Source organism: Hippoglossus stenolepis, chromosome 1 (assembly GCF_022539355.2).
Source record: "Hippoglossus stenolepis isolate QCI-W04-F060 chromosome 1, HSTE1.2, whole genome shotgun sequence".
Classification (NCBI taxonomy): Eukaryota; Metazoa; Chordata; class Actinopteri; order Pleuronectiformes; family Pleuronectidae; genus Hippoglossus; species Hippoglossus stenolepis.
This window is the reverse complement of record NC_061483.1, coordinates 24,613,970-24,640,218: the sequence shown is the minus strand read 5'-3', so window position 1 is coordinate 24,640,218 and position 26,249 is coordinate 24,613,970. Positions and strand designations below refer to the sequence as shown.

At 40.3% G+C, this 26,249-nt stretch overlaps 2 protein-coding genes across 2 annotated transcripts in view; one reads left to right on the top strand and one right to left on the bottom strand.

Moving 5' to 3' along the window:
• LOC118111732 (thrombospondin type-1 domain-containing protein 4) overlaps positions 1-6,507 on the top strand; it is a 45,826-nt gene extending 39,319 nt beyond the window's left edge. The window contains exons 11-18 of the mRNA XM_035160509.2: positions 85-279; positions 780-909; positions 1,340-1,544; positions 1,846-2,019; positions 2,742-2,915; positions 3,067-3,246; positions 4,393-4,537; positions 4,847-6,507. Of these exons, the coding sequence (XP_035016400.2) occupies positions 85-279; positions 780-909; positions 1,340-1,544; positions 1,846-2,019; positions 2,742-2,915; positions 3,067-3,246; positions 4,393-4,537; positions 4,847-4,989 (1,346 nt within the window). The 3' untranslated portion in view covers positions 4,990-6,507. The remainder of the gene's footprint in view (positions 1-84; positions 280-779; positions 910-1,339; positions 1,545-1,845; positions 2,020-2,741; positions 2,916-3,066; positions 3,247-4,392; positions 4,538-4,846) is intronic.
• Positions 6,508-10,433: 3,926 nt separating this feature from the next.
• On the bottom strand, positions 10,434-25,906 carry LOC118108365 (xaa-Pro dipeptidase). The gene is made up of 15 exons (XM_035155724.2): positions 25,793-25,906; positions 23,784-23,967; positions 22,970-23,097; positions 21,826-21,889; positions 19,741-19,788; positions 18,382-18,443; positions 17,960-18,004; positions 16,624-16,699; positions 15,657-15,703; positions 14,986-15,054; positions 14,368-14,445; positions 12,988-13,136; positions 12,491-12,675; positions 11,704-11,895; positions 10,434-11,624 (listed from the first exon to the last, which is right to left on the bottom strand). Exons 1-15 carry the CDS (start codon positions 25,807-25,809, stop codon positions 11,496-11,498), a joined length of 1,473 nt encoding a protein of 490 aa, XP_035011615.1. The 5' UTR covers positions 25,810-25,906; the 3' UTR covers positions 10,434-11,495.
• Positions 25,907-26,249: the final 343 nt, after the last annotated feature.

Below are 26,249 nucleotides of genomic sequence, written 5' to 3'. Positions count from 1 at the left end.
CACGAAAGAATACTTTTTCTACTTTATCCATCGTGTTACCATAGTGACTCTGATAATATCTAATTTCCTGTGTTCATGTCTCAGAGAACACTGTGAATGGTCAGGGAGGATACGACCATCACAGCAACACACACCAGGAAAACGTTGATGCAGTGGAAGGAGGGAGGTATCCTACTCGTCTCCCTGACAACCAGGTACCTGTACAGCCACCTAGACGAGAGAGAGACTACAACTGGAAACTGAGTGGTGTTACAGAGTGCAGCTCCTCCTGTGGTAAAGGTAGGGAAACACAACACAACCCAAAGCTTTAGTTTTTTAGTTGCAGACATCCCTAGTTGTTTAAAATTTGAATGAAAATGTCCCAAATGTCACGTTATTAACACACTATTATACTAGTATATAATGGGCATATAATATGTATGTACTAAATTAAAAAGTATCAAGAATCAATGCTTACTAAATGGTCAACTCTTTGTCTTTATTTCTGAATTTATTTATTACTATGCCAATTCGCTGTGCTTTTAAACACTGCTAGTCTTCCTGGGGTCCAACACATTAAATAAAAAATGTTTAAAACCATATGGAAGTACACACCACAAACAGACAATATTCATTTGAAATTATACAATAATACACCAAGGCAATCACATGAGAGCTGAAATAAGCAGCTGTTCCTTTAGTGACGTCTCGAACTCTATTCTTAATATGTATGATGTTAATTGGTTGTTCTGTCTGTTCCAGAGTCTTCATTGAAATATCTGCTCTGTGTAACTTTTCAGGATTCAGATACTCCGTCTTTCAATGTGTCCACCGGCTGAACCATGGCCAGGTGTCAGATGCTTTGTGTGACAGCAGCAGCAGACCAAGTCCACAGGAAGATGCCTGCAACCTGCAGCCCTGTCCAGCATTGTGAGAGACCACACTCCTCTGATTTCACACCCATGCACATCACTGAACAAACTTTCTAAAGTTGACCTAGTATAGTTTACAGGCACTACTGCTGATGAGCCCTTTTTGAAAACTGAAAATGATCCCAAGTTAGAAAATCATTATTCAACATCATCTCAGCTGCGACTGTGAAATGGTAGAATTAAATTATTTAATTCAAATTAAAAATGATTTACAGTTCATTTTAACATCACTAGCTTCGAATGATGGTACTCGAAACAAATTATCCCTAAAAATTCATGTATTTAATTGTAGAAATAAAAGATTTACAGATGGAACAAAAGCAGCTTCTCAACATGTCATGCTCATAGAGAATCAGAACACATCTCCAAATGAAAAAAAACATGAAAAACAGCTAATAGCAGGCTCCTGTGATTTTCCTCCTGAGCAGCTGGGATATTGGGGAGTGGTCTGAGTGCAGCAAGACCTGCGGCCTGGGTATGCAGCACCGACAGGTCCTGTGTCGCCAGGTGTACGCCAACCGCACCCTCAACGTCCACACGAGCCGCTGCCATCACCTGGAGCGGCCAGAAACAGCCAGCACCTGCCAGCTGAAGATCTGCAGTGAGTGGCAGATCCGCTCCGAGTGGACGGCCGTGAGTGCAGCAGTCAATCACCAAGTGATTCAGTCATAATGTTACAATGTTATTTCTAAAGAAAGCAAAGAGCATCATTCTAATGACATGAAGCTGTATTTATACAGTGTGTGTCTTTAAATGTTTTATCCCTGACATCAGGGACATAACTTCTCTTTTTGTTAGTTTTGATGATGCTCACATCCTTTTTACTTTGACGCTGTGTCAGCATGTTTTCAAAGGTGATGAAAGAAAACACAATGTTTCCAGCTGTGCTTTCCTCCACACTTCAGCATTAACCACTTGCGCTCTGTCTCTGTAGTGCTCTGTGCCGTGTGGGCTGGGTCAAAGGTCGCGGGAGGTACGCTGTGTCAGCAACGTGGGCGACTTTGTTCCAGATGAGGAGTGCAACATGAATCTGCGGCCGGTCGATGCAGAGAACTGCGACATGGGAACCTGTGCCAAGAGCTGGTTTTACACTGATTGGGGGAATAAGGTGGGTGTTAAAAGTCAGTGTGAGACACAGCAACCTTCATTCATCACTAACAACAGAGGGAGTCATTGTACAGGTCTGTCTTCATGCGTCAAGCAGCTGCTCTTGATAAGCAGATTCTAAAAAGATCTTTTAATAAAGATTTTGACAGCTTGAAAAACCTGGACAAGGCTTCTTTTGTCTGCCCTGATGATGGTAACACATGATGATCCTCTCCTGCTGCCAACAGTTTTTGGGTGTAGCTCTTATCTGGGAGGCCATGACAGCTCTCCTAAATTGAAGCCAAAGCATCTTGATCGCCACCTGGTGGCTGGGGCTGCAGTATAGGTTATGAATCCTGCTTCCTCCATGTTGGTGGATGGGACATGGGCCAAACAAAAAATTCGAAATACAAGTCAAATACATTTTCTTTTGAAGAGGGTTTCTGTCTTTTTAGATTTGAAGCATGTGAACCACATAAAAAAATTATAAAAATATAAAATCACTAAACATGTGCCTGAAAGTTAGGCATGACACCCCATTACAATAATAAAAACTAGAATTAGGTCAAATCAGGGAATGTCGTACGTGTTTAAGTTTGGATTTGAAGGAAGCCCTTGATTCAGCCTGCCGTATTTACGCAGGCATGGCGTATGTTTTCAGTTTGAAAGTGGTTATGGCCTATCTAGCCTCAGCCATTGATCACTGAACACCATGAAATGTAAAATTGAATGTCCACTCCACAGTGCTCTGCTGAATGTGGGATGGGTGTACGGACGAGAGGACTCCTCTGCCTGAACAACCACGTCAGCAGCCTTCCTCTGGAGGGGTGTGGCAGCCATCGCCCCGCCGACTCTCAGGTCTGCAACAACGGCCCCTGTGAGAATCGCATAGAGTGGTTCACAGGCCCCTGGAGCCAGGTATGAAGACGACAGGAAGTCACGCTGGGCTTAACGGAAACTTGTCTGGAGTAACTAAAGACAGGGGGATTTTACAGAGACTTTACATTGACTTTGTCTCTCTTTTGCAATGCTTAATTAAATCCTTATGGTCTTGTTGTATGTGACTCAGTGCTCTGCAGAGTGTGGTGCAGGCAGCCAGCAGAGGTCAGTGGTTTGTCTGATGAGGTCAGATGAAGGATTCAACGTCATGCCCCCGTACGAGTGCTCCTCTCTGGATCGACCCCTCAGTCAGCAGAGCTGCAACCTCAAGGACTGTGGAGCAAAGTGGTACCACACTGACTGGAGTGCTGTGAGTACCACATCAAACTATCTCTCCTTTTAAACAAAGCATGTGGTTCTTACTCTTTACTCTGAACAGGGGATTAATGGCCTGGATCGCTCCTGTAGTTTAAAACCTCTGTAGATGATTGAATGCTGTGTTTACTGGTATGTGGTTTTGTACACTTGATGAAAAAAAGAAATAAATGAAATCTGTCATACGTAGGGAACTGATATTTATGACTGTGTGACATGTGGTGCAGTTTGACTGGATTTAAGGAGACTGTTTAAGACCGGCTTGTGCTTCACTGAGTGTCATACTTATTAGCAGGATTACGCAAAACTGAACCGGGCATGATCATGATCCCAGGATTGTTTTCCACTTACTTTAACATTGCGAGATAGGTTTTTTTTCAAAATTTTTGTTGATTTCTTATAAGAATAATTTATGCATCTTGATGACGGAAAGACAGATTTTCACATGTGTGTTCAATTTGGTGCAGATCCAAATAAAAATCTTGATTCACTGAGTTTTAATGTGGTTTCGTGAGGGGACTGTTGGGCCTTGGTGGATGTATGTGCTCTACTGAGACCTAGTTTTGTGCTCTGGTTGCATTTGTTGTGCAAAATAGTAATTCTCATTTTCTTCACAACCTATCGTGAAAAGTATCACTTTTTTAAAGAAAAGGATAAACATTGGTCCCTCATCTCTGAATGCCAGAATTTAAAGCTTCCTGAATGTGTTCATATTTCATATTTCTCCATGAAATCAAATAAGTGTCAACAACAATAATAATCAACAACAATCACATTTAATAAATAATAATGAACTCTGCTCATCTGCCTCAGCAGGACCATTGATCAGATTTAATTAACAGCTACTAAACAGCCAACAACTGTTTCTACACTGTTAGCGGTGCCCTGAAGTACATTCCCACATCAAACCAGTGACAAGAGCAAAAAATTAAATATTCTAATCTGTCATGTGAAAAGAAAAAAATGTATTTATAGGATCCGATAACTCAGTGAGGAGCTAATTTGAGAAAATAAGGTTTCAGTGCCTTTTAAATGTTTGGATATCGACATTAATCATGTTTGCACAATAGCAGCAGTTTTAGCACTGGACTAAATTCAGGTTGGAGCTTTTATTAACCATCACCAACTCCTGTTCTTCCAGTGTTCAAAAACATGCGAGGGAGGTTACCGTGTGCGGGAGGTGCGCTGCCTGTCTGACGACATGCTCTCCAGTGAGGGCTGCGATGAGCTGCAGAGACCAGTGGAGAAGGAGGACTGCAACCCAGAGCCCTGCATACCCAGCATAGGTCAGTCATCTGCTAGCATGTTAGCTGGAATATTACTCACCGGGATGAATGCATTCCTATTGTATTGTATCATCATTTGAAAGATTACTGTTGCCAGCTGAGAATCTCCAGGAATAAGTGTGTGTTCTATCTATCTCGCCCCGTAAACCCTGAACTGAAGTTGTACCTCGAGCAAACCTCAAACTGTGTCCAACAGTAGAAGCCCTTTCAGCACTGGGGAGCTATGAATGTTCAGAACTCTCCCATCCCATGTTTCCATGTGTTTTCTTTGAATGAGCATCATACAGTATTTGCTTCTCTTTGTTTCAGATGAGAACTGCAAGGACAAATACTTCAACTGCAACGTGGTGGTCCAGGCTCGCCTCTGCGTGTACGATTACTACAAGACGACGTGCTGCGTTTCGTGCTCACGTGTGGCCCACAGACAGATGATTCACCGGGGCCGCAGCTAGCCCTGTCTTTTTCTACCAGGGTCCCTCAGCTCCATGTTGGGGGCAGACTCTAAACACGCCGCAGGCGATCTGGTCCGGTGCTATCCCGGGGAGTGGACCGGCCGGACCTTGCCTAAAATGGACATTTGTTTTCTTTTGCCAAGTATGGAAAGTGAAGAAGGAACATTTCTGCTGGCTCTCTTGGAGACAGCTGCTTGGAGAAAGGCAGAGCTAAGAATAGTGGAGGGCAGGGATCCTGTCAGTGGATTAACCGAGCCCTGATGGGGTGAGAGAGATCAGTACCAAACTGAGAAACTGACAAAAATGTATTTATGGATTATAACAACTTTCTTTTTTTTGTTTCATGGGAAGCAGTTTGCAGCCGACTGAAGTGGATTACCTATGAAGAGGAGAGCATGTGTAAAAAGTTTAACATGGACTATGTATAGACTGTTTATGCTCTTTACTCCATAATGCTCAGATTTATGGCACAACATCATATGAAGTTGGTCCAGTTTCACCTATAATCAACTATTTAACTTTGTTGACCAAAGATATGTAATATCTTACTGTGCATCCATGGTGCTGATCCTCTACACAGAATGGATCCACAAGGGAAAATATCAGTTTGAATTCTTTGTGGCCCAGACGACATGTCTTTCTGATACCTTGAGCAATCTGCAGACCACTCCCTGCACAGCCCTGAGGTGCTGCAGCCTTTGTAATATGTTTGTATATATGTATGTATGTATGGTGAAGTGAATCAGACAGTCCTTACAGCAGCTGAAGAGAGAAAACGCCCTCTTTATTTATTTGTGTGGCTCCCTGGGGAGGACACTGGTTTATCGGCCACCAGTGATTCCCTTCTTGGCTGTGGGGATAAAAACCTTTGTTGTGTTCCTCCACCAATCACAGCCCCTGAACTGAATGTAGGCATTCCACAGCCTGTTTGATGGTAGAAGCAGATGGTCAGAAATCCTAATGTATTTACTGGAGCGGTAAAAACAAACTTTACTTATTATATATATATAATTTTTCTTTTTGTTCCTGCGGGATATGATCATCCCACCATCACCAATCATAACTACATAGAATTATCCATAGAAAATATGATTAATATTTGATTGCACAGATAAATCATGGCAGTATTTTACAGCTGGTATTGCAGGTTATATATGAGGTTTACATTCATAGTAAATTGTTTCTTATGGAACAATATTCTGACCGAGCTCCTCTTTCCACAGTTCCACACTAAACCAGCACACAGTACCTCTCGAGGGTTCAGCCTTTGTTGTATTCTAGCTGTTATCATTTCCCTCCAAGCATCAACTTACCTCTGATCCATAAGTACTGTATGTATCTATGTTTAAGTTAAACAATCAAGAAGAGTGGAACTAAAATAACAAAAATCGTTCACTATTCAACACACGACTGGAACAAATAAAACATCAGAATTTGCCTTTTTTTATTTTATTTCAAGTGTTAAGCAGTTGATGTATTGTTCTTGAAATTCTTTTAAATAAACAGTTTTACTAATTATTTGTTCACTCAACCGCAGTTTGTCCTTGTGTGACTCAGTTTGAAGTCCCAGTGGTTGAGGAGGAGGTGATGTATTTGATTGAAGTCATCCACCTAGAGGACAAAGGTAGTATTGCAGCAAACACATGCACAGCAGAGGTTGCACTTCCTGTAATGATGATATATTATATTTCATTTGCGGAAGTCTATTATCATCTATTGAGGAAGTGTCTTTCTTTCTGGTTAACAGAATCAAATATAATCCGAGGGAAACATCTGACTGGGCAAAGGTTTGTGGGAATGAAGGAGACTATAGTGCACGCAGTGTTTATTCTCATCCTTACTGGATTTATGAATAATTTACAATTCTGCAATGACTTGGTGTAAAAGCTGTTAAGAAAAATCCAACAAACGCCATAAAGATCATCAGTATTAATGCAGTTTGATCTGTGATCCAAATGGATAAATAAACTTTAAAATAATAAAAATTCAAATAGGGTCACAGTGTAAATTAAAAGGACGCTTCATATTGTACTATATGTCATAAAGAAAAAACACCAGAGCAAAGAGCAACACTTACATTACTATTAATTGACAAATAACATGCAGAAACAAGATTCTTTGTTTAATTAAATTATGTTCAGAATTAAATTAATTAGTTACAATCAATATAAATGAGATTCAAATTACTTTAATGCAAATTTGTATCATTTAAACACACCCACTCATTCTGTCAAAGGGAGCTTCACTGCTCTCTGGATTCTGTCCAATATGCATACAAATATTTTTTAAAAAGCAAAATTACGTCACAAGAGTTTCCAAACTCCAACGCGGTGAATTAAATGAGTTCATCTGGAAACTGAAAATCTAGTCTGGCCTCAAACTGTCACAATCACCTAATATAATAACAAGAACTTAATTGTATTTGTTGTATTCAGAGGAACCTAAGGTGCTGTCCTACCCACAGGATTCCACTAATGAATGATAGGAGCTCAATGCAGTGAAAAGAGCAATATACCAGTGTTACTCCCCATCTATAGAGAAGCAGACAGGGAGTAATTGAGAGTCAGAGACAACAAGCACCCGTCTGCGCCGCAGAGTAAATGTCACTCTAGTGAGCTGGCAGCGTGGCATTTCTGGAATAACTGCCATGAATAAAATGATTGAATATTTTTTCCTCCACGAATGCCATGAAAACATCCTGTATTTCATTATAATGAGAAACATTCTCGAACACAATGACTTTGTGTCTCAAAATAACGATTGAGATAATTAATGTGTTTTAAGCTTTCAGGGCGTTTGGGAATAAAAAGGTTCCTGTCAATGGTTCCATAACTGTCAGGCTCCCAAATTCCACTGGAAGAAAAACGATCAGCTGTGAATTATTATAGTCAGCAGGAAGCAGGATGTCTGCATATACCAGATTATTACAGGAGAGAAACAAAACAAATCTTTAATGTGTTCTTTGTTCAAATTCAGTCACCGTCTCGAACTCAGCTGGAAGGTGGAGATTAACAGAAAAATGATTTAGTTATAAGTTATTTTATTTTATCATTACCAGTATTTAAGGGGAATTCATGTGTTTTAATAAAGCTTCCAGGGGATCCTAACCCCCAGGTGGCATTGTCCAATCTCTACTTGCCTTGATTACAGTTGGTTTGTATGTAAATCAGATAAAACAAAACTAGTCGACGGAAGTAGAAGGATGTGGTATGTGTCAGGAAAGAATTTTTCAAGTAATAAATCAGACATGGTGGACTGATATTTGAGTGTGTGAAGATTTGAATAAAAATGTATATCTAGTGAATTTAAATATGGTTTCATAAGGCGATTCATGGGCCATTCTAGTTAGTATAGCACTTGACTTACATATAGGATGAAAAACATACAGTACATACCAATGTAATGAGAGTCAACCAGAATCAACTCTAGCCCGAGCTGCCTGAAAATAAGTTCTGTCTCTCTTCTGCTCCTACTCTACTCCCTGCAACTCCACCACTTTGTCCTTAGTTTCCAGTTGTTTCACTGTTTGCAGTGTGTAATGAACAAAGGGAAGTGGACTTGCTTGTGTTGTGTGTGTGTGAAGTTGCCCACGTACACTTACCGTGACCTTGATGACTGAGAATCTTCAGATATTCTATGAAAGATGGAAGTTGGGTCGGCTCAGGCAGGAGTAAAGGTTATGGGAGAGTTATTTACTAAAATCCTATTGCATTCAGTGAACTTTATTGGCAAAGTAATTATTATTAGTGACAGAGGAAATAAAAATGACAATCACAAAATATACAGCAGCTGCACTGTAACTAACATTTTTCTGACTTGTTGAACTTGAAATGTTGTGACATAAGTTTGAAAAGGACATGGTGGAGGCCCATGTGTCTCATGTCCCTAATCCGTCCTGGTTCCTCCTGCAGATGTCCTACATCAAATTACAATGATCATGTGATTATTGCAGTTCTGTGTAAATTGGCATTTCAGTGATTTGATGATGTTTTCTCTCACCTTTGGCCAAAGATGTCTTGCTTTTTAATAATTGACTATTTCTCTTCAAACAGAATCTATTGAGTCTGCAGTGAGAAATATTTCGAGGTTTACATGCAAATGTGTAAAATATGTGTGCAAATTAATGAGTAAATCATCTGCCTACTCTGCACCGACAGGAGACACATTGTGTGTATGTCACATGTGAAGGTATCCTTAAGCTTTAAGAGGTGTGAAAACCTGACTAAGCATGACTAAGAAAGCATAAAGTACTCAGATTGACCACCTTGTAATCCGGACGTCTTGGTTATAAATCTTGGTCTCTGGCCTGTGGTTTTATTGATAAGACACTAAACACATCAGATTCAGTCCACACTCCACTAAAGATTAAACTCTAACCTCACAGTGTTTTATGGCTCAGTGATTTCTGCCTCATTCACTGGGTTTGCAGGTGTATCAGTGAAGACACGGTAAAGTGGAGTATGGGGTTGGTACTGAACCTGCAAATGATGCTCTCTGTGACTCTGACAGCTTAGATATGAGTTAACACAGGAGGTAGCCACACTAATGGATGGTACAATATGGGGAGGGGTCTTTGTTGTTTGTTCCAATCTGATATCCCGACAGTTATCTCCTGTGGTTCTCTCTCCCAAAGAGGATGCAATTTACTTGTTCTCCTTCCTCTGGCAGATCTTTTTTTTATATACAGGCACCAAACTCAGCATTTCCAACGAAGTTAGAGTAAAAGTAGTAATGCTTTATAGGTCATAGGTTATATCCCTCAGATTCATATTATTTTCACCGTGGTGGCCCTTGTTTTTTTAATAGTATTCTCGTACCTGCTTCTCAATAACACAGATGGAGATAAAGAATGTTATTCCTCTATTATTGTTGCTCTGCTCCACACCTATTTCACGTGTGACTTCCCTTCCCCACATCTTAAACCATCACCCTGCATGTTTTCATAAAACAATCCTCAGATATAACTTATCTGTAATATCGGTTCAGAGCTCGAATAGGTTTTTAACACATAAGAGCTCATCAGTTTTTTCCACATCGTGTTGTGCTGCTGACAAAGTCGTACACTGTGTTGACATAATTCTTAATATGATGCAATTCTGCAATAGAACATGTGTTCTGTTTTTCTCTATTAGAAATTGTAGTGCATATATTGGCCCAAAATGAATTGTTGTGAACTCACTCACAGTTTCCCAAGTGATATAACAGTCGTTATATGCTCCACCCCTGCAGTCACCAGCAGTTTGACTCAGTCAAAGTTGAAATAAACATATGTAAGGAAATTAACATTGCTCACGTCTCCACTTTGCTGTTGAAGAAGTCTGTGTAAGCCAATAGCATAAAACTAATTATAACAGCTAAAGACGTAAATGGTAATTGTAAGGGGTATGGCTTGGGCCAGTAGTAGTAGTTTGTATGATTTTTATAAAATAATCTGCTGTGCACAGTTGCAAATTAAAATGTTTAATTTGACAGGTCAAATCAACGTTTACAAAGAAACACAACAGTAAGAATTATTTAAAAATACATTCTTTTCCTATGACGCAGAGAAATCAACTCTGTTTCTGGGTAGAGATTATCTACCCGGGGAGGAAAAGCTAAACATGGCACTTCTGAAGGTGAGGATTTGTTTTGGCTAAGTATAAGCGTGAGTAGCATAATCACTACCATCTGGCATCAGAAGACTTGCCAAAGAGCAGCAGTTCAAGTCATCGCATGAAAGAAGTCGGTCTGCTATCAATCAATTATTTAGCCTGGCTGCAAAGGATGTTATAAAAACTGAAATGGCCCTTGATAGGAAAAAGGTTCCTACCACTGCCTTAAAGAGACCATTGATAAAATCCACATTATAAAGATACGATATGAAAATTTATGTTTTTGCTTGTTAGAAATCTTGTCATGTGTTGATTTCACTTCTTAAAGGGCTACATGTAAGTTTTTGGATTTGCATCTAAAGGGCTGAATTTCTTTTTCCCCCATATATTTTACTATGGATGCACAAGGTTTTGCTTGTGTAAGTGTAGCAACACAATTGGCTTGATATGTTTCTCGTTTGGCTGTTACAAAGTGGTTGGAATGGTTCGGGGGAGGGTCAGGATATGTGTCATTCAACTGCCATGTTTAATGTTACTAACACTTCTATCCAGGTTTCATTACTTGTCTTTATGTGTTCTAATACCATGTCTGGCTTTGCTATCACCTCTTGATGTATAGAGTGATTTTGTAAAATAGAACGGGATGGGGCTAGCTGGGAATATCTTGCGGCAACATAATACACAAAAGGTCTTTCGACATAGCATCAAACATTTCTTCAAATCCGGTTGATAATTGCAGTTCATTTTCTACTGTTTTAAACCAAAATACTTACATATAGCACCTTTAATTATAATCTCGATTGTGTGTTATGTAAGTGAGATATGAGAGTAATAACTTCATTTTTAATAAAGAAGATTCTTTGTTTCATTGACCAGCTCAGATGTTATGAGAGATGTCATTCAGAGTCCTTCACTTCAGGCGACGGGGCTGAAGCTTTTTTCAGAGTCGGCCATGAAAGCCTCGATCTCCTCCACAGTGCGAGGGACGCAGGTCAGCAGCTCCATACCAGTTGCTGTCACTGCGATGTCATCCTCAATGCGAACCTGCACACAGTAGTGACACAGAAGTTAGTTAAACATGTTAGAATTACACAACCAAATAAAACTGTGGTGGCAGACTGACCCCTCCAAAGCCTCTGAAGCGAGCCAGCACTTGGTTGTTGATGAAGCAGCTCTGGGTAGCGTTGGCCAGGGCCTGGTCCAGCAGGTGGTTGATGAAGTATATGCCGGGCTCCACGGTGAGGACCATCCTCTCCTGCACCAGACGGCCCATTCGAAGACTCCTCAGTCCAGGCTCATCGATGCGCTCAACCCCCTGAGGAGCAGAACAATTTGTGACACCCAAGCTAGATAGATATAAGAAATACCTGACTGTTAAACAGTATTGAGCCTAGTATTTATACAACTGTATTTGCATTCTGGATGGATTGAGGAGCACAGGCACAGTTCCAGGAAACCTGTGAGTTTTAGCTTAGACTTTCGGATCATTGCTTCAAACCCTTATATCGAGATAAAGAGAAGAAGCAAATACTAGTTCATACTGGGATTTGAGGTTAATTATGTGAGTCTATTGTTTGTCATGCATCTCCAGAAGATCCACTTTTTCTGCAACGCATCGTCTCACAAGGTACTTCATCAGGTGGTCAATCAGCAGATCCACTGGAGCTACTGTGGGTGAACTGTCTACTTGACATGAGAGAATAAAACCTGACACATCTGTGTTCAGACTTCCCCTGTCCCTCAACCTGTATCAGTTGCTACAGCTTAGCCTTTCTGTTCCTCTCTCACTTCTGCATCGAGAACTATTTTATTGATGACACATGAATAAAAGGAGAAACAGGGGTGTGTTTTCTCTTGTGTCCACTGGATGGTTGTTATGTCTGGCAATGTCAAGTATCTTCCGTCCTCACCACAGGGTAGCCTCCAACGTCGTGCACATCAATGCCCAGCAGGTGTCCCAGTCCGTGAGGCATGAAGACGGAGCCTAGGAAGACCTTCATCATGTCCTCCACACTGCCATTCAGGATGCCAATCTTCACCAGCTCCTCCAGGTGAACCCGGTCAGCCAGACGGTGCATGTCAGTCCACTTTACACCTTCAACACAAATAGCTTGGTTAGTAAAGAACATAAATGTGTTTAATCATAAAGTACGTGAGTTGATATTTTGAGCCCAAAAGTTTTCAAAATATAGCTATGAATCTAAATAGTTGCTAAATACTTGGTAGATGCAAATAACTTAGTAAAGTTATTACTAAGTTAAGCTGTACTGAAAACTATTGAGTAATTAATCAAGTCAAGTACCACCACAGTGGTTATTATATGACCAACAAAAAAAAGATGAAATTCATCAGTAGCATTTGCAGTTAACCCAGTTAGTAATGTGTTTAACTGAAAACAGATGATAACCTGGTCTGATGGCAGCCATGACGGCTTTGGAGGCCTTGAGGACGGCCTCGTAGATAGCCCTCTGGTCTGGAGTGAACCTGCCGTTGGCTGGGAAGGAGCAAGTGATGTCTGATGAGTAGCAGTAGTACTCTCCACCCATGTCGAACAAACTGCAGGGGACAAATTATCAGATAAATTATATTTGATATATATATCAAATGTATTTTCAAAGTACTTTTGGTTTGTGTCTAAAAGGTTTTTTAGTATGTTTAAAGTTGAACTAATATCCACAGACTACCACAACACTGACGATTACAACTCTAGCACAACAGTAACAATGCCAGAGTACTAAAGACTTTCTTTCATGCTAATCAGGTCCGCAGTTAGGAAATATAATACCTACTCCCTCTTTTAATCCAGCATCTTAAGAGCAAAGATAAAAGATGTTTCCTAAAGACCAACATTCTGCTGGTGGTGTCCACCTCTGCCCCTGCTATCATGCTGGCTGCATTAGGAATTATGATCTCCCCACTCAGGATGCCTTGCCCCAGAACGCACTGGCATGGCTCCCACCATTCGGGCCATGTGTCCCCAATTTTGCATGTTTTTTCCATGGCAGAAAATCAGCAGGGAGTGGATGATGATGCTAGCTGGGTAGAGGTGACAGCTTTGAACACCCCCTTCCCAGTCTGGAGGGTGAAAGCTATCCATGGCAAGAGTCCTCTGACTCAGCTCCCTCCAATGCTGGCTCCTCTCCCAGATATTCCCTCTTTTCACTGGAAGAGATGGAGTGTGAATGGGGCTGTTGTTCCCCTGCCACTCCTGCCTACCAGTAACCTGCCAGCCTTTAGGGCACTGCTGGGCTAAACTGACAGTGGTCAGCAGGACAGTGTCTGATCCTGGAAAGCTCTAGGCACCAGTCACCCACAATGTCCCTATCACCAGGGTGCAAGTTGACACGGAGCATTGTTTTCCTTCTGTTCCTTTCCTGGAGCCCCGCCTGACGGCCCTTCAGCTCCCTGGGTTGACCTTTTTGGCAGATGTCGACCTAGTCTTCCATCTCCCAGTGTTCAAGTCATCACCTTAGCAACTGCTCGACCAGTGTGCTGCTCAAATAGAAATGGCTCGCCTCACTGGAGGGTCCACCAGCGAGCAAATAGAAGCTGAATGCCATTCTTGCCCAGATGTTGTGGGCCAGGTTCAGAGAAAATAAAGGGTTGTCTTTTTTGTGGGCAGATATCAGATTACTCAGGTATTACGTACGGTAGATGTGGACCTGATTATGGCTTGAAAACCCAATAGTGACAGCTCTTAGATGGGTTCATAGAATCTTGGGTTACTTTATGTAACCAATGTTCTACAAACTGATGAAAGTAAAAGAAAAATCAGGAAGCTACTCACCACATGTCTCCATCCATGATTAACTTGTCATTGGGAGCCCCAGCATGGCCGTAGTGGAGAACGGAGGAGTTATGGCCCCTGGGGTTGAACACACAATGCTTGAATTAAAAAGACATAGGTTACATATAACCACATATGAATAACATCTACACTACATGGTGGTAATTGAATGTGAAATTGTTTTCATAGAAGCTGGAAATTATTTGAATGGTGTATTTCAGGACAGCATCCTCCTTCAAGCTTTTAATTTGCACAGGGAAGTAGTTTGCATACTCGACCACTAATCTCTTTGAGATGCTCATTACACATGGCCTTAAATACAAAAGGTCAGAGCGTGATTAGCAACGTCTCAAAATTCTTCATCCATAGTGATGCTGCTCGCTGGCAATAACCAAACAACAGAGAGATAAGGGATGTGTTGTTTTAACAAACAGACATTTTTTCTGGTCGGCAGGGTTACACACTGCTGCTTCCTCTGCATCCTAAACCTCTGGTTGTGTTCAAGGCTTTGTAAGTGCCATACAGAATGTGATACTGTCAACATCTAACCTTAATTCCACCTGTTATTCCAGTGCGGACTAAAGTAGGTCAGACATAAAGTTGGTAAAAAGCACATACGTTCCACAGATACAGGTGTAGGAGGTGTGACGCATCCCTCCTTTAGTGTAGCAGTAGTGCTGGAACAGGCTGAAAAAAAAAAAAATAAGACAGCTTTACATTTTCAGCCGCTGTTAAATAATCCATTCTGCACTCATTTTAAATCATCACACGTTCAAGCACATCAAATACAATTATTCTTTTATTGTAACACAATTTTTAACATCACATAAACTAAGTTCTTAATCAAGATGGATCATCAAATTGATTTTGTTCCAGCACATTGCACTTCTGTCCGTCCTGGGAGAGGGAACCCTCACATGTGGCTCTCTCTGAGGCTTCTACGTTCTTTTTACCCTGTTAAAAGGGTTTTTTAGTAGTTTTTCCTCACTCTTGTTGAGGGTTAAGGGCAGAGGATGTCACAGCTTGTTAAAGCCCTATGAGACAAATTGTGATTTGTGAATATGGGCATTACAAATACAATTTGATTGATTGATTGATTGATAGATAAGAGCCCTGAAATTATATTCTATGCTCAATGAGTCTTTGTTTTTGTTATATACCTATAGCCCATATTAAAGCACAATGGACACCTGACAAGGCTGTTAGATGGCTGTGTAACAGAAACGCCAGAGAAACTCTGCCTGTAAAAACAACTATAGAGTGTTGGACTGTGATAAAATGCCACTTACCTCTCCATTTCATATTCTTTCTGTCCAGGTTTCACATTCTTCATGATCTACAGTGAAAACATGTTGATATATGTGGTTACCGAACTACTGGATAAATTATTTACTGAAATAAGTGCCCCTGTGTGGACCTGGCGGTACAGTGGCTCAAAATGCAAAACCTTCTGTAAAACAGTTTGCAATGTTGATTACTTGCTGTTCACTTGAACTTTATATAGAAATGGTATTTGCATTAATGCAGTCTAAGTAGGTGAAGTTTTGTTATAACCTAATTCGTTTTCTGGTATTTTTCTCTCCTTGTTTATTTGATGCTGTTGCACTTTCTGTGTCATCTCCAGTTTTAAAACAACATTAACAAATGTGGATTAATCCTCAAACATAGTCTGCAGCATTTATGCAAAGTGGGTATAAAGAGTTCAAATGTCAGTGAGGGGGCCTGCGAGCAGATGCTGATTAGAGAGAACACATCACGTCATATCTGAAAACCTACCAAAATTAGAGACTTTGGGGACTTAAGGGTAAAAACATACAACATAAAAACATCTGATCACACTGGTGATCAGTACAAATTAGCGAAATAACAGAGGGAAACAATACTGAGTGATTTCAGAGACATAACACTGTGAGGTGAACTGCTGCTCCACCCCTGAAGGTTATTCATGGTAATAAAGTTAAATCCTGTGCACAGGAAAAATAAAGCTTTAATGTTACAGCTTATTGGTCAAAGGCTATCTGTGTTAACCGCTGGGCTCTAAGCTACAGGATGAAGTTAAAATCAATAGCATTTAAACAGTTCACAGCCTCAGAGGATCCTGAAGCTTTAAACTCAATGAGCCGCTTGATACACTTTGATACTTTAGGTTTTTAATTTGAAGCTCTGAACTTTACATTTCTTTGTTTTCATCTTTTTATTGTTTTAAAATTAAAACATACTAATGTTGGTGTCCTGTCTAACAAAAAAGGATCTCACCATTTTGTGGGCTTCACTGGAAATCCTGTTGGTGTAGCGCAGGACCTCAAGCTCCATATCATTCTTAATGAGACGGCTGCAGAAACAGACGGAAACATGAAGTCAGAATTCATTCAACTCTCACATTAAGCTCAAGGAATGCAGTATCTGTAGTGTGATGGCTGAAGATCCTCCATCCATTGTCTAGACCACTTATCCTGTAAGGGTCACAGGGAGGCTGGAGCCAATCCCAGCTGACATTTGGCGACAGGCGGGGTACACCCTGGAGAGGTCGCCAGCCCATCACAGGGCTGACACACAGAGCCAATCAAAGATCCACACTCACATTCACACCTCTGGGCAAAAATAATGAATTGGACATGGCTGAAGACATTTTTGAAATTCCTGTAATGCCCACTGTTAATAAAGTAGCTTTGAAATATTTTTCAGTCTGTCCTGAGCTGAGATTTCTATCCAGTTGATAGACAGTCTCATGATCTACATTTACAATTCTAGAGATGCACTCAAAGAAATGCTTATTATTACAAATGAACACATATAAATATTTATAAATGAAATATGTAAGTGAATTAAAGACCATTTCAGCTGTGTATGCATATATATTTGCCTTCAACGTATTTCCATTGCATTACCATGGAGCTAAGTCTTGACCCCATGCTGTGATCTTGACCTTTGATGAAAATCAATAGTACAGGTCCCTAAACAAGTTTAATGGTGTAGAACTATATATAAAACTGTACCAGCTTTGATTTAAATCTTGGCTCTAAGATCATTTGGCTGATTTATTTGGGTTGGAAAAACAGTAGCTGCACCTTAAATGACTAGAAATTAAGAACAAACTAAAGAGTATTAAGGATTTCTACAACAATAGAAGCAAGTAAATAACACAAGGCAGCGGTAACCAATAGTAACACTAATGAAATTGAAAGAAAAAATAGCCCATTAAAAAAAAAAGAGAACCATGGGAGCTGTGGAGAGAAGAGGGGGCGAAGGGGTTCAATCAAGCCCTTCTCCTCAGGAGGTGTGCCTGAACAGCATTACTCCTCATTTCAGAAAATGTCAATTCATCTGGAGGCTGCAAACTCTAATGCCAAGGACGACCAGGCAAGCACGAAGTCCATTACAGCTGTGTAGACCGACCTCTGACTCTTAGAGGGAAAAAAAGCCCCTGTTTCTGATTACACACACACACACGCACGCGCGCGCGCACACACACACACACACACGATAACCTGACTGGGCAGCTGTAATTAAAGAGGTTTGTGTATTCAATCTGAATCTGACTGAAAAATGTGACTTGGTCAATAAAATTATAAAACAAATTCTAATTACTTACCATTCCACAATGACTGGGTGTAAGAGAGTGTTGTTCACTTGGAACCTGATTTAAAAAAATGTAACAAGAAAGAGTACAATTATAGATATTTAATGCAATCTGATGCTAATGGTTATTTTACTTTGATAATAAGAACAGAGACTTTTCAAAGCAGTGAAGGTCAGAGTGTAGAGGGGATAAAATAATGAAATATATTCAGTCAAAAGACAAAAGAAGAAAAACTAGTGCGAAGGACAACAGTATCATTACATGAATTGATAACTCACAAACAAAGGCAGGACTCTGTGCCTAATTAAATACAGTGTGTTCAGAAATAGGTTAATCTGCAGCAGCCAGTGTGCATAAGAGTCTTCTGTATCCTTCCCCCCCCAGTAAAAGAAAGTACAATGATGTTCATGCAAATTGATGCCAAATAAACATACCCACTAATTCCTTCAAAGGAGGCTTCACGGCAGGTGCTCCCACTATCTGTATTCTGTCCTCGCTGCATGGAAAGAAAAACAAACAAAATCACCACCAACTGCATTTAAACACAGAAACAGAGCATGAGGCTGGTTTATATTCATGATGATGATATATTCTGTTTTGGAAAGAGAAGTTCGCATGAATTATCACACTGCATCTTTAGCAGCTGATCAATAGCAGATATTTTTGTCACTATCAAACAGTAAACTAACAAACTGGAATGATTCTGTTTATTTTTGATATGATGAATAATTAAGCTGGCTGTTAAAATAAAGTACAATGAGATGGGGTGAAGCACATTAAACTAAAGCTTTTACGGGCTTCCATTCCTAAAGACGATTATTTAAAATAGTCACACACCTCACTCGATTAGTCGATCTTGGGATCAGTCATCTGATTTCTACTAAATGTATCTAACTTTCCTTTCCTTCCCAAAATCCTGGAAGGAGCTGTAGCAGCCCAACTCCATCAGCTCCAGACATGAGCTCTATTAACCCTTTCAATCCACCTTCAGAACACACTACAGCACAAAGGGCCCTCATCTTCAATGACTTCCTCATCGCTGCAGATTCTGGTCACATTAGAACCCTCTCCACTCCACACACAGTCTCCTGCAGCAGTCTTCTCAACTGTGTATCCAGATATCTTGCTCTCACTGGTGCTGCCTTCTACTTGTTTTACTCTGAACTCTCCAACAGAAAACAGTTTGTTACCATTGTAACAAATCTTCAGTCCACAATGGCGTACCCCAGGTCTGTGTGCTTGGACTCTTCACCATCTGCATGCTCCCCCTTGGTCAGATTATCCACTACCATGGTCTAAACTTCCACTTCTATACTGATGACACACAGCTTTATTTCAACACCTAACGCAATTAAGTCCCGCATCCTTTACAAAACCCTCCTCCTCACCAATAAATTTCTCCATGCCCTGAGTCCCCAGTGCCTGTCTGACCTCTTCCAATGTTATATACTCCATCCTGAAACCTATTGTCCTCAGGTTTGGGTCTACTCACCACACCCCATACTAGCTTCTATTGTGATAGGATACTCAGTGAGGCAGCCCCCAACCTCTGAAACTCTCTCCCAGAAGAGATCAGCAAAGCCCTCATGAAGGGTTTTGACCTCAAATTTTCATTATCCACAACGAGCATTGCTATGATTATTTTCTGTCCTGGATTTGGTTCAGTTTTACTCTCGTTTTCCTAACTCTGTGAATCGCCCTTGGAGACCTTGAAAGGTGCTATATATATATATCAAAGTTATTACTTATATTATATCACTACCTTCAATCAGGTAGGAATAAGTGATACATACCAGTGTTAGGAGCACTGCTGGTGTCAGCTTGGACAGGACATCAACAATCTGAAGGGAAGCAGGGAAGAAGTGATTAGTAGACCGAGACCCACAATAGAGCAGCAGAAACAACACACATCATCCCTCTTCGACTCTCAGGCAGCAGAATAAAGGTCACTCTGGCAGGCGCCATTGTGGCAAGGTGGTCTCTCTGGTTCTCTGCAGCACGCTGACTCCTCTGCTAAAAGCCTAAATGTCAAGATTCCTAACAAAAGACACCGTGGTGATCCTGGAAGATAGTTTTTATATATTAAAGGGATAGTTCACCCAAAATTAAAATGCACTCATTATCTACTCACCACTATGCCGATGGAGGGGTGGGTGAAGTGTTTGAGTCCACAAAACACTTTTGGAGTCTCACAGGTAAACAGTGTTGCAGCCAAATCCAATACAATTGAAGTAAATGGCGATTACTTCTTCAAAATTCAGAAATCAGCGAGTTACTGCACGAGTTCTCATCGTTTCAGGTTGAATTATAATGTCTGGGCTTACGAACACTTGGATGACACCACAGGAGCAGAATGGAGGCGTTTTGATTTTTTTCTGTTGTTTTTTTACGTTGGTAAATGTGGTCGCCATTTGCTTCAATTGAACTGGATTTGGTTGCAACGCTGTTTACCCCTGAAACTCCAAAAGTGTTTTGTGGACTCTTGCACTTCACCCACCCTTCCATCGGAATAGTGGTGATTAGATAATGACTGAATTTAATTTTTTCTGTGAACTATCCCTTTAAAACTGGCTTCTTAAAACAATAAAAGCAAAGCACCTAAATCACCTCAAATCTACATTGCCGTTTCATTTATTGACATTAGAACACGTGTCGTGATTGAAATGATTCAAATAGTGGTCATTTTAATATCTAAAGTTTTGCTGTGATTCTGTGAGTCAGTGATTAGCTAATACAACAACTTTAAAAGATAAAAAAAGATTCCTTAACCACTATATTGACTATTGACTGAAAGTATGAAAAACAATTAGAGACTTTTAGTAGAGATTTAGTAGAGCTTTAGCCTTTAAGAGTTTTAAATGTATTCTATGCCCAAATAAGATTCACTCATATTTGGAGGAGTTGAATTAAACACACTTGTAAGTCAAGTAAAACCAGAATGTGGAGCTTTCTGTGCAGAGTAATGAGGTTTTCTTAAAATATAATGAAACCAAAATCAATGCAAACACTTCAATTAAAGATATTTGAGATCATACGCGACTTGCTGAACAAAGTTTTTCCTGAAAATGTTGTCACAGAGATACAGGATCTGTTAACTCCATCTAATACCTCAGGTAGGTGGAGAAATTTAAAAATATGAATGGATGAGTCATCAAAAGGTCACAGTGTAAATATAGAAATGAAATGTGATCATAAGTGACTAGTGTGCCAGTAGAAGCTGTGATATTATAATCTGCATATATAATTTTGATTTGTTAACATGCATGTTTCCACAATAGCTCCAGAGCTGTCAAGCCTCCAATATGGCTCCCCTGGGAATCTGACTGTCAACACTTCTATACATGACTGTTTCCCAAACTCTTAGTCTGGACAGAAGTGAGTTATTTTTTTTTGACTACGTTAATAAACAATTCCCCAGATAATTTAGCCTGAGCTGTGCCCACTGATGAATTGTTCCAACAAATTAATTTTCAGTATGGTGGTGCACGTGCTTTGGATGAGCTCAGCTACTCACACTTTCACTGATGCTATGAACTGTCCCCCAGAGCTTTTACATCACAATGTCCAAAACATCTAATCAAATGCAAACAGGCCTCTATCTATACATTTGAATCTTCACATCACTTTAATCCCTTTGAATTACAGGTTTAGTTGAGCAAATATAAATGATGCCGGTCCAGTGTTTTTGCTGCCACTGGTCTTTTTCTTTGACAAGAGGAGAAGAGAAGACGACTTTCACCTTTAAAACAGTCTGTGAAGTCAATGATGTAATTTCCTGTAACTTCATAGCTCGGTGACTTTGCATCAAGGTTCAGTTACTGCACATGAAAAAGGTCACACACCCACAAAGAGACGCACACAAACACTGACAGACTTACATCAGGGGCGTATTGCACCTCATCAACAGCGTACTTCTCCTTGAAGTGCTCTTTAGTAAAGATCCTGTCAACAGATGCAAAACATACAAGTTGAAAAGAGGAGTTGAATAAATTATGTTTATGTTACAGTTTAGGGAATATTGACAGAATGTATGTGCTTAGGAGAAAACAGGGCTGGGCCATATGGCCAAAAATTATATCAAGATAAAAATGTACATGTGTGGATATTGATAATTATCACAATAAATGTCACAAAATTATATTTTTTTAGTTTAAAGACTAATTTAAGGTTTTGGTTTTAATCTTCTTTTTAATGACAAATAGAAAAATGTTTCACAAATCTGAGGTAGATCATTTATGTGTCATACATCCTCACTGAGGTTACACGATGCATTGGCAATATATCGATATGACAATTAAATTGCAATAGATATTGTTATTGTTTTTTGCCCAGCCCTAGGAGGAAAAAACAAAGGGAGAAAGTAAAACTAATGATGAACTCAGTACATGAAAGTGCTGATCAAGTAACTCCTGATTGAAAGGGGCTTTTTATACAGACAACAAGAATATGAGGTTTATACATGAAGGATAAGCAAACATGTGACACGGTCGAGAGTCTGCAGGTTATTTCCACATCTTTGTGTCCTGTGTTTTTATTGCTCAAGATTCACACAAACACTAGGAGGTCTGGAACAAAATGTATGTATTTATCTAAAACCTGAATTCACAAATTATTCTAATGTAACTTGATCTTGTTGCTAAATTTTATATGAAATTGAATTATTCTTGTTAATCAACAATTTAATGTCATTTTTTAATAGAACTTTGGGCATTTTGCAAGACGATGAAACCGAATCGAGCAATAAGTAAATCTAAAAGTAAATATCACTTAGTTGATTTGAGCCCTGTGTCCAGTGTGTGTGCTAAAAAGTGCAGTTAGTGTAGTCAAATATATCACTACGGTGATTTGGGTCAAGACAAAGTCATTAAAATGATTTTGGCTTCATTTTAGATGAACTAAAAACAAACTTAATCTAACTGTGGAGCAAATGACTTTATTAACCCTGTCGAGCTCCCAGCTCTGCAGTCGCTGGTGATGATTGTTGGCCATGTACACAGCTCTGTGAGGATTGGTGGGACTCACTCTCCCATCCAGGTGGCATAGCTGTCAGGCAGTTTGGGAACGAAAAGGATGGATTTCCCAGAGTCCACATCAATGGCTCCGTAACAGTCAGGCTCAGTTACTCCAAAGGCCCAGTGGAAGAAGGACTCCTGCAGAAGGGGAACCATCAGTTGGAAATGTAATAGTCAGCTGAAGGAAAGCAGGGTGTCAGCTTATTCTGGTCAGGAAACAACTGCTTCCTCTGTTGGGGGGCTGGCTAACACTTTTGACACAGTGAGGAAATTAGAGCTTTCCCTTAGTACTGGCTGACAATGAAACAGTGCAGATGGCTACTTTATTATATTCATTTTTTGTTACTGATAAAGTTATTTTGATCATATAGGTGCATTTTACAACCACTAGTCTCCAGGCAGACTTGGGCACAAGATCGGTAGATACTGCTTTAGCTGCGCATGTTAGAGTGACAAGCATACAGGCAGATACACCTCCCCTCACTGTGCATCAATTGTGGATGATAGAGTACTGTGTTCATGTTCAAAAAGGCAAACCCCCACCCCAGGACAACCACCACCATAGAAACACATGAAGAATTTAACAGACAGGGTACACCCTTATAAGACAGGCTACTTCAGAAAACACAGGAAAGTGAAGATATCACAATAAGCATTAAAGAACAAATGTACACATAAACTCCAGGACAGGCAGATGGGAAATGAATTCACTTATTCAGTGGCTTGGGACCAACATGGTTCATGGATGGAATATTAATTACAAGACCTTGCCCCCACACCTCAGCCTTAGTCTACAATATTGTCAACAATCAAAGACAACCTACCTGTCTGAAAAGGACGTCTGTGTCAGTGCAGTACCTCTGTGTCTGCTCTCCCCCCTGCAGCACCACCACTGACTTTGGAACCACTCCGTCTTTAGCTCTCAGCCCTTTGCACAGTCCTCGTCGGTTCTCTGCAAAAAGGGCAGCAGACACCCTCAGGGTGTCATTACCCAGCCAGAAGACAGGTCTGAGAGGACAGGGAGACAGGGGATTGGGTGGCAGAGTCATTAGAGAGACCAGGCTTTGGGTCTAGATTAGGATTTATGCCATAGATTATTTATTATTTATGTGAGGTAGACTAAAAAGACAGAGAAATGGAAAACTGGATAGTTATAACAAGGGGACTGTTTCACTTTAAAGCAAGTTCGTGTGTTGGCCACTGCGAGTATTAGCTGAACGCAAAAGTGACGCATTTCTTGATTTCCCCCCCCCCCTCTGGTGTAATCTTAAAAAATATCATTGAAGAACTGACATCTTGGTTATTTAGCTTTTCCACATTAGAAAATAAAGCAGGAGCTAAATCCAATCATGATGGAGAAAAACATTCTCAGGGTTTGGTGAGAAAAAAAAGGTTTAACCTTGTTTGATTGTAAATTATTTTATTCGATTGATTCAAATGATGTGGACAGTCAGAAACACTGACCCCAACAAAGAGATATAGAGATAAACAGCCAAAGGTTATTATATGTCATATACAACCTACAAATCTGTGCCCTCTTTTCCAACTTCACTGTAGTAAATACTTTCTCTCTCTACTCAATAAAAATCCTCTTCATCAAAATCATAGGGGCTGCAGTGATAATTGGCATTGTATTACTAGTTCCATCTGGAGGAAATCCTCAGGATTGGGTCAGTAGGTTTGAGCCATGGCACAGCTCTGCCTGCAGACTGACTTCAGACATGGATACAGAACCACCAGCAGCCTTGTGACTGAGAGCTGTTGGTTATAAATTTTAGTCTCTAATTGTGCTTTTATTGATAAGATAACAAAAGACATCATATCTGATCCACCGTATCAAAGGTTAATCCATAACCTCACAGTATTGCATGGCTCATGAGTTTCTGTATCATTCACTGTTGGCTGAGTTTACAAGTGTAACTGTGAGGATTAGCCACAGTGAGGAGGTGTGTCAGTGAGGTCTCTATAAAACTAGGTTAATGTTTGTCTCTGCTGTTGTTCTGGATTACATAACGCTGTGATTTGTGGCCCTATGGGCTCCAATCTCTGCAACCTGAGAAAAGCACATATCTGACAGAGGTCGTCTTATGTCTGCTGATAGTTTTTATCATTAATCACGTCAGAATATGATGCAATTTAACCTAAAGATCAGTCTCCGTTGTGTCGTGATGGCAAGGACATAAATGTTGTTCTGATGAGACTCTAAATACATAACACATAATTATACTGATGGTTATTTAATCATTTCAGCAGTGGATACCACACTTTTGAAAGTGAAGGCATGGGCATTATAACCAGTGTCAAACACAAATATATACATAAATATCGAATTAATTAGAAATAAATAAGACATATCACAGTGATCCGGGGGCCTGATATAGATATTGATATTCTCCATAATTACATTCTTTAAATATCACATTTCCTGACGCGTGTCTCTGAAAGCAGCTTCGGGTTCATACACCAGTTTAAAAATAGAAACCTGAGGTAAACAAAATGTTTGAGCAATCAAACATTTAACTGAGAGCTGCTTCTGGTCTTTGGTTCAACAAAGTACAAGTTCAGCACATCACGGACAAAGTGAACTTGTCAATATGCTGCTGTCAGTTTCACGGTCCATGGGTCTGACAGCTGTGTTATTACCAGGCGAGTTTAAATCAGTAAATTAGATAGATTTTTAAAGTATCTATTACCGATCTATCTGTCGATCTGTCAGTCACATGTAAATGTGGATGTGGTCTGACAGCGGAAATGTTAAACGACTCGAATCTGACTTTAACAACTACATCATATGTTCCAGTTGAATTGAGTGGAGTCGGAGGAGTGAACTCACGGTGGAGCAGCAGCCATGTTGATTCCGGGTCCGGACTGTCACGTGACGACAGAACTCGCGTGGGTTTTGTTCTCCTGTGACGCCGATCAGCTGACGGGGCGTCGTGCTGCGTTTAAGCAACATGGGAAATATCACCTTCAAACGAGAAGTAGTACTGTAAACTGACCATAGACTGTATATAAAGAAACTGAGTCGTGAGGCTTCTCTAGGATTGTTTTCGCAACGGCTTTGGACATTTGCAAAGCAACAAAGTCGGGTGGCTGGGGACACACACTAACATCACATTTCTGATTGTTCTGCAGAGAAACCTTTCAGTAATGATGAGAAGGTTGCTATTTTATCAGTACCAGGACACACACACACACACACACACACACACACACACACACACACACACACATAAATATGATGTTACTCACTTATTCACAGGAAGGAGAGTGACCCTGGATCAGTAGGA